This window comes from Nerophis ophidion, linkage group LG22, assembly GCF_033978795.1.
Source record: "Nerophis ophidion isolate RoL-2023_Sa linkage group LG22, RoL_Noph_v1.0, whole genome shotgun sequence".
Lineage (NCBI taxonomy): Eukaryota > Metazoa > Chordata > Actinopteri > Syngnathiformes > Syngnathidae > Nerophis > Nerophis ophidion.
In genome coordinates, this window is record NC_084632.1 from 1,017,882 (window position 1) to 1,032,764 (window position 14,883).

Below are 14,883 nucleotides of genomic sequence, written 5' to 3' on the forward strand. Positions count from 1 at the left end.
AAGATGGCGACTCTCGAGAACAACATTATGATTTGAGGACAATACAACATTTAAGTACAACATTTAAGTACATTACAACATTTAAGTACAGTACATTTAAGTACATTTGTGTCCAATACATTTAAGTACAACATTTGAGTACAACATTTAAGTCGAGTACAACATTCTTGTATTGCAGTGTCTTTATTTACTAAATACTCACAAGACTCGTGTAGGTGCGCAAGTGCAGCGTTTGCAACACATCGTGACTGGTGAGTCAAATTGATATACTTTGTTAAACCTCTGTTTATTATTACTGTGTTGAATGTATTGGTAAAGTATTCCATCCATCCATTTCCTACCGCTCATCCCTTTCGGGGTGCTGCAGCCTATCTCAGTATTGAGGAGTTCACTCAACGTCGCTCATTGAGTTAAAATCAGTTCAATCAGTGCCTGGCTGCCAAAACAGAACATCTTTAAAGTCCTACTGAAATGAGATGTTCTTATTTAAAAGGGGATAGCAGCTCCATTCTATGTGTCATACTTCATCATTTCCAAATATTGCCATATTTTTGCTGAAAGGATTTAGTAGAGAACATCCACGATAAAGTTCGCAACTTTTGGTCACTAATAAAACAGCCTTGCCTGTACCGGAAGTAGCAGACGATGTGCGCATGACGTCACGGGTTGTGGAGCTCCTCACATCTGAACATTGTTTGCAATCATGGCCACCAGCACCGAGAGCGATTCGGACAGAAAAATAAAAAATAAAAAGCGACGGCTCCGGGCGGCGGCAGTGTGAGCGTTTCAGATGTAATTAGACACATTTACTAGGATAATTCTGCAAGATTCCTTATCTGCTTGTTGTGTTACTAGTGTTTTAGTGAAATTGTAAAGACATACCTCAAAGTCGGATGGCTGCGGTGAACACGCGTCTCTCAGAGAGAAGCCGAGGAGCCAAAATCACAGCTGCCTTTTTTGACAGCTACTGCAGGAGGACGCATAATCCACTGATGTCTCCGGTAAGATATATATCACAATTTTCCCATCCAAAAACATGCTGGTTGACATAGAGAAAAATGTTCGCTTGATATCTCTGTGTTAAAGCTTCACAACAAACAAAGAAACACTGGCTGTGTCTCGGTGATAAAGACAGCTGCAATACACCGCTTTCCACCAACAGCATTCTTCTTTGACGTCTCCATTATTAATTGAACCAATTGCAAAATATTCAGCAACACAGATGCCCCAAATTACTGTGTAATTATGCCATGAAAAGAGACAACTTTTAGCCGTAAGTGGTGCTGAGTTAGTATGTCAAGTTAAAGTCAAAGTAGCAATGATTGTCACACACATACTAGATGTGGCGAAATGATTCTCTGTATTTGACCCATCACCCTTGATCACCCCCTGGGAGGTGAGGGGAGCAGTGAGCAGCAGCGGTGCCGTGACCGGGAATCTTTTTTTGGTGGTTCAACCCCCAATTCCAACCCTTGATGCTGAGTGCCAAACAGGGAGGTAAAAGGTCCCATTGATATAGTCTTTGGTATGACTCGGCCGGGGTTTGAACTCACAACCTATCGATCTCAGGGCAGACACTCTAACCACTAGGCCACTGAGTATGTCGCCTCCAACCAATAACCTCACAAACACACGTCATCATAAGCGTCATCATTCCGCGACGTTTTCAACAAGAAACTCCGCGGAAAATTTAAACTTGCAATTTAGTAAACTAAAGCGGCCGTATTGTCATGTGTTGCAATGTTAATATTTCATCATTGATATATAAACTATCAGACTGCGTGGTCGGTAGTAGTGGCTTTCAGTAGGACTTGAACATGCAACAAGCCTTTTAAAAATAAATACATTTTTAGATAAGAAATATTATATGTAAAAATACAATAGAATGTTAGAATAACTTCAGTAGTTAATAAAACTATGTAATATTAGCAATGTACAATATTTACCTCAGAAAGCCGACTTCTACGGTATCTCCTTAAAGCAGCTACTACACATTTTCATGGATAAATGTCCGCCGTTTTGATATCATTATAACATCTTTGGCTGGACTCCATCAAATTGACTACACACATGTTTATAATTTAATTAATTCAATGAGGGGTTAGTGCATGTGCCTCATGATAGGAAGGTCCTGAGTAGTCCTGAGTTCAATCCCGGGCTCGAGATCTTTCTGTGTGGAGTTTGCATGTTCTCCCTGTTACTGCGTGGGTTCCCTCCGGGTACTCCGGCTTCCTCCCACCTCCAAAGACATGCACCTGGGGATAGGCCCCTCCCACCTCCAAAGACATGCACCTGGGGATAGGCCCCTCCCACCTCCAAAGACATGCACCTGGGGATAGGCCCCTCCCACCTCCAAATACATGCACCTGGGGATAGGCCCCTCCCACCTCCAAAGACATGCACCTGGGGATAGGCCCCTCCCACCTCCAAAGACATGCACCTGGGGATAGGCCCCTCCCACCTCCAAAGACATGCACCTGGGGATAGGCCCCTCCCACCTCCAAAGACATGCACCTGGGGATAGGCCCCTCCCACCTCCAAAGACATGCACCTGGGGATAGGCCCCTCCCACCTCCAAAGACATGCACCTGGGGATAGGTTGATTGGCAACACTAAATGGTCCCTAGTGTGTGAATGTTGTCTGTCTATCTGTGTTGGCCCTGTGAAGCGTTGGCGACTTGTCCAGGGTGTAACCCGCCTTCCGCCCGCTGACATAGGCCCCGGAACCCCCCGCGACCCCAAAAGGGACAAGTGGTCAAAAATGGATGGATTAATTCAATGAATGTCAATGTTACCATGAATTGATTAACGTGGACCCCGACTTAAAGTGTTAAAGTAGCAATGATTGTCACACACACACTAGATGTGGCAAAATGATTCTCTGCATTTGACCCATCACCCTTGTTCACCCCCTGGGAGGTGAGGGGAGCAGTGAGCAGCGGCAGTGGCCGCGCCCGGGAATAATTTTTGGTGATTTAACCCCCAATTCCAAGCCTTGATGCTGAGTGCCAAGCAGGGAGGTAATGGCTCCCATTTTTATAGTCTTTGGTATGACTCAGCCGGGGTTTGAACTCACAACCTACCCATCTCAGGGCGGACACTCTAACCACGAGGACACTGAGTAGTAAACAAGTTGAAAAACTTATTGGGGTGTTACCATTTAGTGGTCAATTGTACATAACATGTACTGTACTGTGCAATCTACTAATAAAAGTTTCAATCAATCAATGCACTTCTTCCCCCACAGACTGTCCTTCACACTCACTTTCTTCCTTCAAATGGTGGGAAAACAAAGCTCGCTATTCCCTAATGCTAGCGAGTAAGAGCAGATGTTTTGAGGGGAATGTTTGCATCTCAGACTGCTCACCTGCATTGCTGATTAACACTATCACAGTTGCACAAGAACAGGGGTCTCAAACTCAATGGACCTGGGGGCCACTGGATGCAGAGTCTAGGTGAGGCTGGGCCGCAAGAAAATATTTCTTAAAATAAATATTTTTAAATGGCTTTATTATTTTCAGCACAAAATAAAATCTAAATATAAATGAACAAAAGGAGAATTGTGCACCGCAACTTTCTCTGTGCAAATAAGACACGTCGGGTTGCTGCTGTGCTCAAAGAAATATTACATCTCCCACTTTTCATGGTGTTCAAAGAAATATTACATCTCCCACTTTTCATGGTGTTCAAAGAAATATTGCATCTCCCGCTAGTCCTGGAATTGTCTTTGCTCATCACTAACCTTTTTTTCACTGCAGGCTTAGAAAAAGACATGTTTGGGGTTGTGTAATATATTTGTATTTATCCGACGCACAGAGAATAATGTTTTTAAAAAACATGTTTTTAAAATAACGTCTCGTGGGCCGCGTGTCTGAGACCCCTGCACAAGAATCACTTTACTTACCACTGCAATTACCTACAATACTGTCCATTCAATAATGTAAAAACAAGAGTACAAAGAAATCATACTGTCCCATTACCTTTCTTCATACTACTGTCACTACTCAATAGCCAAATAATTGTAGACACCTTAATATTTGTTGCTTCCTATACTGTCGTCATTTGATCTTGCACTGGTACTGTATTTGACTACTGTACTTCTACTTGTACGGATACTTCTACCATACTTATTGTGCAACTCATGGTCTTGTAATTAATGTACAGCAGAGCTATTCAAATGTTTGTACTTAGTGTATGAGATTGTGTAACTAGTGTTTGGATGCCACTGTACGCAATATCTGAAGAGCATTTCACTGTGGTGTAGTCTGCATGTGACAAATAACACTTGTAACACAAATTTGGACTTGAAATAGCCGAGACAACACTCATAAGTCGACGCCCCACTGTACTGTTGAAAAAAATAAGTAAAGGTTTTGTGATTTCCCTACCTGTTCCAGGTTTTGGTGTCCCGTCTCCGCTCCGATGGCTCAAGCTCATTTCAGTTTGAATGCAGCAGAGTTCAGCTGTTCGATATGTTTAGAAGTGCTGAAGGACCCGGTCAGCATCCCGTGCGGTCATAGCTTCTGCCAGAGCTGCCTGACAAGCTACTGGGACAGTCAAATGGTCTGCAGCTGTCCACACTGCAGAGTCACCTTCAGTCCCAGGCCGACCCTGGGCAGGAACACCTTGCTGACACAGATGATCCAAAGGCTGGCAGCTGCACAGCTAAGTGAGGGTCCCTCTGCTCCTCCCTTCTACCAGGACCCGCCGTTCTCCATGACCCAAGGCTTTGAGCATCCCACCTTTGACGTGTCCTCAGTCCACGCAGGGAGGACCTCTGGGGAGGTGAGTAGATGTACACGAGCCTTACAGCTGTATGTATGAACCTGTTACAAGTGACAAGTTCAGGAATAGGTACCGAATCCGATACTTTTTTGGCACCAACTGAATCGCGCCGGTACTACCGGTCACCGATTCACCTAAAATCCAACGGTACCATGCTTTGGTACCTCGGTTCACTGTGACGTCAGACCCGGTTGCCAGTCCAGGCAGCAATCAACCAGCAGCACTGAGAGCGGGCCTTTTCAATGCCAGCAATGAAACTGACTCAAAAACACTCCAAAAAAAAGTTAAAAAATAGGCTCCAATTTTCCACAAATGCGTTAGCTTGAGGCTGCTATATGTTAGCATTAGCAATTTTACACGGCGATTTTAACACCTCCAACTTTGGAAACAAAATCTACAACTTAGACCACGTTTGCACCGTAGGTTTAAAGTGCCCCAAATGTTGACTTTTTTAAGATCTGTTTTCCAGCTGACTGTTTACACTGCAAGTAAAATGTGATTTTTGTCAGACGCCAATGTAAACGTGCACAGGCCCCAATGTGGCCTCAACGTCACGTGCACGCTTTGATAAAGTGACAACAAAAGGAAAGTTGACTGGGAGGAAGTCGTTACTGCCACAAACTTAAAGTCGCCACACCTAACAAATTAAGTGCTTTCCACGTGGAAAGTAAATGGAAGTATATATGTCATATATTTAATGGCTGTAAAGTAGAGGAGACACTGACATCAGCGTGGATCTATGTTAGTTTTGTATTTCAACTCCAGAGGAGACACTGACATTAGTGTGGATCTATGTTAGTTTTGTATTTCAACTCCAGAGGAGACACTGACATTAGTGTGGATCTATGTTAGTTTTGTATTTCAACTCCAGAGGAGACACTGACATTAGTGTGGATCTATGTTAGTTTTGTATTCAACTCCAGAGGAGACACTGACATCAGCGTGGATCTATGTTAGTTTTGTATTTCAACTCCAGAGGAGACACTGACATCAGTGTGGATCTATGTTAGTTTTGTATTTCAACTCCAGAGGAGACACTGACATCAGTGTGGATCTATGTTAGTTTTGTATTTCAACTCCAGAGGAGACACTGACATCAGTGTGGATCTATGTTAGTTTTGTATTCAACTCCAGAGGAGACACTGACATCAGTGTGGATCTATGTTAGTTTTGTATTCAACTCCAGAGGAGACACTGACATCAGTGTGGATCTATGTTAGTTTTGTATTCAACTCCAGAGGAGACACTGACATCAGTGTGGATCTATGTTAGTTTTGTATTTCAACTCCAGAGGAGACACTGACATCAGTGTGGATCTATGTTAGTTTTGTATTCAACTCCAGAGGAGACACTGACATTAGTGTGGATCTATGTTAGTTTTGTATTCAACTCCAGAGGAGACACTGACATCAGCGTGGATCTATGTTAGTTTTGTATTTCAACTCCAGAGGAGACACTGACATCAGTGTGGATCTATGTTAGTTTTGTATTTCAACTCCAGAGGAGACACTGACATCAGTGTGGATCTATGTTAGTTTTGTATTTCAACTCCAGAGGAGACACTGACATCAGTGTGGATCTATGTTAGTTTTGTATTCAACTCCAGAGGAGACACTGACATCAGTGTGGATCTATGTTAGTTTTGTATTCAACTCCAGAGGAGACACTGACATCAGTGTGGATCTATGTTAGTTTTGTATTCAACTCCAGAGGAGACACTGACATCAGTGTGGATCTATGTTAGTTTTGTATTTCAACTCCAGAGGAGACACTGACATCAGTGTGGATCTATGTTAGTTTTGTATTCAACTCCAGAGGAGACACTGACATCAGTGTGGATCTATGTTAGTTTTGTATTTCAACTCCAGAGGAGACACTGACATCAGTGTGGATCTACGTTAGCTTTGTATTTCAACTCCAGAGGAGACACTGACATCAGTGTGGATCTATGTTAGCTTTGTATTTCAACTCGCATGTAAGCAGATGCACCACAGCGTCAATTCCAGTCTTTCAACAAACGCTATTTTTTCTAAATCAAATTATGTACTCATATATTACATACAGCCTATTATTTGCGCACTGTTGACAAGTTATGCTCTGAAAATTTGGTCGTCTAAAATAAACAAAACCAGATTTTTGATGGAATATCCATTTCCTTTGGCGACGAAAAAAATCACATTCAGGCTACATTGTGTTTAGGCTGCAGTCACATTTGAAAAGATCAGATTCCAGTCGGATCAGGACTACCTCCTAAAGTGGCTTGAATCTGATGCCAAAAGATCAGATTCAAAGCACTTTGGAGCGTTTAGAATTGGCAAAAAAAAAAAAAAAAACTCAGATCTATGTCACTTGAGGGCAAAAAAATCAGATTTGGTGTGCAGTGTAAACACGTCCTAAGATGCACATTACAAACAGCTGGGGAGTTAGTCCAATACTTACAGTATTAACACTTTTTAGGGCACAACAAAACACCTTAATAAATACAAAAATACAGCCTTACAGCGGCGTTTTAAAAAGTCATAAATTGTACTTTTTGAAACACATACCGATAATTTCCGGTATTACAATTTAAAGCATTTATCGGCAGTCCGATATTATCGGACATCGCTTGAATAAACAAATGCATTGACAGCTGAACACTGTGGTAGGAATATATAGTTTGATACATATCGGACCTAGGCATATTTAGGCCCGGGGGTCACATTAAGCTTCTCAGTCTGGCCCATCAGACATTCTCATTAAGGTTTGAAAGTGTAGTTCCCATTATGTGCTGTCATGTTTTCTAATGACCGCAAGTCTCAAACTATACTAAGTATTTCAATGCTTGGAATCTGCGCTTTTAAATGATATACCAGTTACTATGGCCATCTAATTAGTTACTATGGATCTAATTAGTTACTATAGTCATCTAATTAGTTACTATGGTCATCTAATTAGTTACTATGACAATCTAATCAGTTACTATGGTCATCTAATTAGTTAATATGGCAATCTAATTAGTTACTATGGCAATCTAATGAGTTACTTTGGCAATCTAATTAGTTACTATGGTCATCTAATAAGTTAATATGCTCATCTAATTAGTTACCATGGCAATCTAATTAGTTACTATGGCCATCTAATTAGTTACTATGGATCTAATTAGTTACTATAGTCATCTAATTAGTTACTATGGTCATCTAATTAGTTACTATGGTCATCTAATTAGTTACTATGGATCTAATTAGTTACTATGGTCATCTAATTAGTTACTATGGTCATCTAATTAGTTACTATGGTCATCTAATTAGTTACTATGGTCATCTAATTAGTTACTATGGTCATGTAATTAGTTACTATGGTCATCTCATTAGTTACTATGGTCATCTCATTAGTTACTATGGTCATCTAATTAGTTACTATGGCCATCTAATTAGTTACTATGGTCACAGGGGCGGCATAGCTCGGTTGGTAGAGTGGCCGTGTCAGCAACTTGAGGGTTGCAGGTTCGATTCCCGCTTGTACCATCCTAGTTATTGCCGTTGTGTCCTTGGGCAAGACACTTTACCCACCTGCTCCCAGTACCACCCACACTGGTTTAAATGTAACTTAGATATTGGGTTTCACTATGTAAAGCGCTTTGAGTCACTTGAGAAAAGCGCTATATAAATATAATTCACTCCACTCCACTCATCTAATTAGTTACTATGGTCATCTAATTAGTTACTTTGGTAATGTGAGTCACAGCAGCTCAGAAGAGGCACCAAGCAGTGTGGGCGGGAAGCGTTTCCACAGACGCGGAAGGAGATTTTCACAACAAAGTTCTAAAGCTTAGTGATATATCAGATTGTAGGTGGCTTTATTTTGTACCTTTCACGTTTCATATTTCACTGTTGCATTTTTGTTGTGTTTCACTCCATTGTAAAATATGTGGATGGAAAGGGGGTGTGACTTTCATATGTTGTCTACATTCAGTGTTTTATCCTTCATAGAAAAAGTAAAAATTCCATTACGTTTTTAAGGCGGTCTGTCATGTTTTTAGCATTCAATCAGACATTATTGTGAGGTTTTGTATTAGTGTTCCTAAAAATAGATATATTGGCCCCCGGACATTTTTTTCTTTAAATGTGGCCCCCAGAATAAAAATAATTGCCCAGGCCTGATATATGTGGTAGTAAAAAGTAGTCTTTTATTTCTTGTTGCCGTAGAAACATTTTGAAGAAATGCGTAGAAATATTGGCGAGCAAATTATGGAGAAAGAAGGTGAAGTTCAGCAGCTGAAACAAAACTTGAAGTCTTTCTCTGTAAGTAATAAAAAGCACACGTTCCCATCTGTCCATTTTGGACTTGTACTGATAATAACAAACATCATGTACCATATTTTTAAGCACCGCGCCAAGGAAGCAGTCAAGGATGCCAGCAGGATCTTTGCGGAGCTGCAAACGTTTCTGGAGCGTCGTCGCGTGGAAGTGAAGGCGCTCATCAGGGCTCAGGAGAAGGCGGAGTCGACTCGCTGTGAGAACTTGCTGCATCACCTGGAAGGACAAATCTGCCAGCTGAAAGAGCGAGACGCCGCGCTGCAAGGAGCGCAGGATCAGCATCTGACTGTAAGCAACAAATCCTCATCTCGGGCCATTTTTAATCAACCTAACCTTTCACCTCTTCTGGATCAGTAATGGCATCTTCCAAAGTTGTTTGCAGGGTTCTGATCGACTTTTGTGTGCAGAATACGTTTTGCAGTCCAGCGGCAGAAGAACCTTCTCTGACACTCAATCCACACGCGTCTTTTGGCAGCGTGAGGAGAGCCATCTCCGACATGAAGGACCACCTGCAGACTTCTTACCAGGCACACTTTACCAACATCAGCACTGCAGGTGTTTATCCTCAACGCTAATGTATTCTTGTTGTTGTCAATTATACTGACACTGCAAATCTGTTTCTTGGCTTTTCACAGTAAAAAATGTCAACATGCTGCAGTCGCAGAAGTCAAACAGAGGTGAGCATAAAGTATAATGTTTATATTTCTCCAACTTATGTACATACTTTTCTATTGTTTTGAGATTATTATTATTATTATTATAGGCCTGCTGCAAAGCATGCGACCATTTACATACTGTAAACAGTAGCATGTATGCTAACTGTTTTCATTATAAAATGCCAACATTTTATGTTCACTTTTTATCAAAATGTATTGGATTCAAACCTAAAAACTTGGCTTTTGAAACTGTGTGCCATATTAGTTGTTGCCAACATCTAATGTGTTAGCATGTTAACGTTAGTATGTTAATTTATGCTCAAATTGTATCTAGGTCTATTCATTTAAACCTAAAAATTACAGATGTCCGATATCAGACTGCCGATATCGGCTGATAATTGCTTTAAAATGTGATATCGGAAATTTTCGGTATTCGTTTCAAGAATTAAAAAGGAATGACTTTTTAAAACGCTGTTGTACTGAGCGGTACATATTTGGTAAAACACGAATATAAACCAAGTCAGCAGGCCCTTCCCTCTCCACACACACAACACAGGAGTTGCAGCACGATAACCTCAGCAAACCGCCGCGAGCGCAACATAACAAGAGTGTATTGTTGCCGGTGCTGTAGCCGTGGCTAACAAGCAAGCTCGCTCGATGACTGACTGACACAATGTCTAATGGTTTGGGATTATTTTAAAGTGTCTGACGGATAAAAAACTGGCAATTTATAATGACTGCAGTAAGTTGGTTAAGCGAGGAGGAACAAAGACCTCTTCCTTTAACACAAGCAATTTGATCTACCACCTCTTCAAGAATCATAAGGAGATACAGGAGGAATAAAAGCGGAAAATGGATGAAAAGCAAACAGCGAAAAAAAGTAGTACCACACAGTTGTCGCTTAAAGACTCCGCCAGAGAAAAAACAAAAATACAACAAAAAAAACCCAAGGCCAAAGCTCAAGTTGTGGTCAGGGACGACACACGACGGTAGAGTTTGGTGTGGCTAGTCTGCCCTGCATGGCACACACATTGCAGCTTGCAGTGAACGGAGGTGTGCTGTCTCAACGCAGCATTTCAGAAGCTCTGACTGACTAGTAGGCCACTTCAAGCACTCACCACCAGCTTGCAGCACATTTGTGTGACTCATACAAAGACCTTGGAGCAGGGCAGATTGAGCCCAGTTTATAATTTCCTGTTATACAGTATGCCAGGCAGTCTTGCACTAGAGGATTATGTTATTGTTTACTTTATTACTCTAGTACAGTCTGGACTGAAGCTGTGTGCCTTCTTTGTTTTTGTAGCTGTTGTTTTGAGGCACGTTTAAAAAATATAAAGAATAATGCAGACTTAGACTTAGTGAAAGTCAAAGTATAGTATTTCCCATAGTTGTAGTGGGTATCAAGATTATCTGAGGGAGAGCATGTCCCAAATTCCAAGCTGCTGTTTTGAGGCATGTTAAAAAAATATTGCACTTTGTGACTTCAATAATAAATATGGCAGTGCCATGTTGGCATTTTTTTACATAACTTGAGTTGAAGTTGTTCTCTTATTTTGGAAAACCTTTAATGCATCCATCAGGGCATCACAACAAAATGAGGCATAATAATGTGTTAAATCCACCACTCTATAGATCGGTATTTGTAATTAAGAGTTGGACAATATCGGAATATCAGATATGGGCAAAAAAGCCATTATTGGACATCTCTACTAAAGATCATTGATTATGATACTCGGTGCTATCTTGAACTATGCTAACTTTTCCTATGTTATCATGCTAACATTAGCATGCAAACATTTAAGCAAGTATTTTGGCAAATGTTATTAATTTGAACTTAATCATGGATTTTGATACTTGGTGACGCCTTAGAAGTACTTAAGTTTTGCTGTTATTATTCTAACGTGACCATGCCAACATTTAATGCTAGTATTTTAGAAAATATTCATTTGAACCTACAAATCATGGATTCTCATATTTGTCGCCATCTTAGAAGTAGGCTTACTTTTCTTATGTTATCATGCTAACATTTCATGCTAACATTTGTGCAAATTTTGATCATTTATGCACACTCTGTCCAAACTTTTTGACTCGGGTTCAGTGTTGGACTAAAAACGGACTGCATGTAAAGTAACAATAGCCTAAGCATTAAGTATATATGTGTACATATTTACTGTGTATTGATATAATGATATAAACTAAATACTATGATTGGATATTGAGAGTATGTGAACATTTGACTCACAACTTGTTTACTTCCGTGACGACCTCCAAAGTTTGGCAAACAATCAAAAATATCCATCAGCTTAAATGCGCCAAACACGGATAAGTGTGGAAAGTTTTTTGGCGCCATGAGTACGATAAGTTGTTTGGATTGAGTCATATAAGTATATGCTGTGCTACACACTTGGAACCACAATTCATGGTCATTGACCTAAATTACTGACGCTGTCCACAAGATGATGGCAAGTTAGCAGCGATCAAATTATCCGATGTTCAAAATGATTTGTGAACACCCCATGGGCCACATTTCTTATTAACTAATGACGTCTCGCGGGCCAAAATGAAGGCTCCGGCATTCCACAGTTTTTGACAGCACTAGTTTAGACCAAAAAATAATGGGTTTTGTATACTGTTTCCATCATAGATATAGAAGTTGACGCAGCATTGGCTGCTATGACACGAGAAATCCACCCGCCATCTTGAAGTGGTGATGAGGAGCCAGCGAGATGTCCAAACTGACAGTTGACAGACAGGACAGCGCTCAAATGAGCACACTGTTGAAAATAGGAATCAGGGGATTACTTTTCACATGTGAGATTTAACATTAACGTACTATTAGTTGTATTTTGTAAAAATAAGATCACCACGGAGTTGGAGCATAGATCTTCAATAGTACTGAAATTGTAGCCGCTAGCGAACAAGAGTATGACTATAATAGAATTGCTTGTCAAAGAAATTAAATACATTTAAAAATGTCATATTTGAATAACATGAAGTTGAAATAAATGAAGATAAAGATTAATGTGGTTTTATTCTGAATCCAGTGAAACAGATTGGTGGTTTTAGCAGATATAAAGACTTCTAGGTGTTTATATATGTTGATGTATTTGCCAGACGCTTTTATCCAAAGCGACATATATAAAAAATACATGTGAAACAATCAATGTAAACATTATCATTTAAGGGAAGAATGGAATACAAAATTTAAATACAAAGTGTCGAGACAGAATAAACTCTGCTGCTGCAACAGAGATAGTCTATAAGTCCCTAAGATATATTGATACTTGTATTAGTAGATTGCACAGTACAGTACATGTTATGTACAATTGACCACTAAATGGTAACACCCCAATAAGTGTAACTTGTTTAAGTCGGGGTCCACCTTCATCAATTCATGGTGTCATTTTTCCTCAAGAAGTTTAATTGTATCCTATAACGAGGTTTGTAAGTACTATGACCTACTATAGTGAAGAGAATCATTTCATAATGAATGTGTTCTTGCTGATGTGGACAGATTGAATGTTCATTTTCAGGACGTGGGACAGTGAAGAAGTCCTACAGCGACAGAAGTGATCTGCTTCCATGTGAGTAGTTGTGGTTTTCTCACCAGTAACAGCGGCTCTTTCTTCCTCATGTCATCAGTATGCCTTTTCTTTAGATTTCCATCCTCTTTCCTGGGACCCTTTTACGGCGCACCAGGAGCTGTCGCTGAGCGCAGGCAACCGTGCGGTGGGTCGGACAGGAGAGGTGCGGTCCTACCCGGTCCATCCCGAGCGCTTTGACAGCTGGGCTCAGGCCATGTGCCGAGAAGGTCTGCAAGGACGCTGTTACTGGGAAGCTGACTGGGGTGGCCAGCAGGTGGCACTGGGACTCGCCTATGAAAACATGAAAAGAAAGGTGACTAGCTTTGTTTAAGACGAGGCATAAACGACCATTTTTGTTTCCAGTAGAGTTTAGCAAACAGGTACCGTGGTGCTCTGGCTGGTAGATCTTATGATTATTTCTTTGCGTTCAGGGGACATCCAATGACAGCAGGCTTGGACACAACAGTCTATCGTGGAGTCTTCTCTGCGGTCCTTCCACTTTCACCTTCACCCACGGCGACGATATGGTCAGCATTCCCGCCGCCACAATATCGCGCAAAATCGGAGTCTTCCTGGACCACGACGCAGGAGTGCTGTGTTTCTACTCGGTGACACCTGCAGGAATCCAGCTACTGCACCAAATAGAGAGCGACTTTGACCAGCCTCTGTACCCGACAGTGTGGCTCGGCCCCGGGGCCTCCGTTAACCTCACCTGTGTTGACTGACATGGACGTAGAAGCTGATCTCCCTCTAGTCTACAACATAGCATGTTATGTGTGTATACACGTCATACTAGCCAACACTCACAGATTTTCTGAGAGATTCCCGAAATTCAGCGCCCCTCTCGAAAACCTCCCGGGACAAATTTTCTCCCGAAATTCAGGCGGAGCTGGAGGCCACGCCCCCTCCAGCTCCATGCAGACTTGAGTGACATGTATAAACAGCGTGTCTGCCCAATGACGTTCTAACTGTAGAATGATGTAGGGCGAGTTCTTGCTTTCTTATGTGGGTTTATTGTTAGGCAGTTTCATTAACGTCCTCCCAGCGCGGTAACAACACACAACAACAGCAGTCACGTTTTCCTCTACCATAAAGCAGTTAGTCTGCATAAACAGCAATGTTGTGACACTCTTAAACAGGACAGTACTGCCATCTACTGTACATGCATATGGTTAGAAAAACAAGGATGGACAATTCACCCCTTAACAATGAGTAGATGAGTGTTGTGTGTAAATGTGTAAATAAATGAACATTAAAATTCAACTATTTATTTTATTTATTTATTTATATATATATATGTATATATATGAAATACTTGACTTGGTGAATCTAGCAGTAAATATAGAATAGAATGTACTTTATTGATCCTTCAGCGCCACAGTTCACTCACAATAAACAATGATAAATAATATATGAATAATATAAATATACTCCTCCCCTCTTAACCACGCCCCCCACCTCCCAAAATCGGAGATCTCAAGGTTGGCAAGTATGACATATATACGCATGGGTTTATATAGTAATATTACATTCCCGTACAACATGGCTTCTTACATAGTT

General features: G+C 41.0%; 1 protein-coding gene and 1 long non-coding RNA gene across 4 annotated transcripts; one reads left to right on the plus strand and one right to left on the minus strand.

Moving 5' to 3' along the window:
• LOC133540384 (tripartite motif-containing protein 16-like protein) lies at positions 1-14,586 on the plus strand. 3 transcript variants are annotated; one of them, XM_061882928.1, is made up of 10 exons: positions 1-251; positions 856-1,001; positions 4,398-4,785; positions 8,973-9,068; positions 9,153-9,371; positions 9,491-9,638; positions 9,719-9,760; positions 13,273-13,323; positions 13,398-13,636; positions 13,755-14,586. In XM_061882928.1, exons 3-10 carry the CDS (start codon positions 4,423-4,425, stop codon positions 14,046-14,048), a joined length of 1,452 nt encoding a protein of 483 aa, XP_061738912.1. In that variant the 5' UTR covers positions 1-251; positions 856-1,001; positions 4,398-4,422; the 3' UTR covers positions 14,049-14,586. The 3 variants fall into 3 exon arrangements, with proteins under 3 accessions (XP_061738912.1, XP_061738911.1, XP_061738913.1); XM_061882927.1 differs by lacking the exon at positions 856-1,001; XM_061882929.1 differs by lacking the exons at positions 856-1,001; positions 8,973-9,068.
• On the minus strand, positions 8,930-12,834 carry LOC133540386 (uncharacterized). The gene is made up of 2 exons (XR_009803614.1): positions 9,417-12,834; positions 8,930-9,341 (listed from the first exon to the last, which is right to left on the minus strand). It is a non-coding gene; the product is annotated as an uncharacterized LOC133540386 (long non-coding RNA).
• Positions 14,587-14,883: the final 297 nt, after the last annotated feature.

What these genes read in the sequence shown, in the direction of transcription:
- LOC133540384 (XM_061882928.1), top strand. Translation starts at nt 4,423, where the DNA reads ATGGCTCAAGCTCATTTCAGTTTGAATGCAGCAGAGTTCAGCTGTTCG. An exon ending in CGCAGGATCAGCATCTGACT is followed by an intron (nt 9,372 to 9,490) that starts GTAAGCAACAAA and finishes TTTTGTGTGCAG; the next exon opens with AATACGTTTTGCAGTCCAGC. An exon ending in TACCAACATCAGCACTGCAG is followed by an intron (nt 9,639 to 9,718) that starts GTGTTTATCCTC and finishes GGCTTTTCACAG; the next exon opens with TAAAAAATGTCAACATGCTG.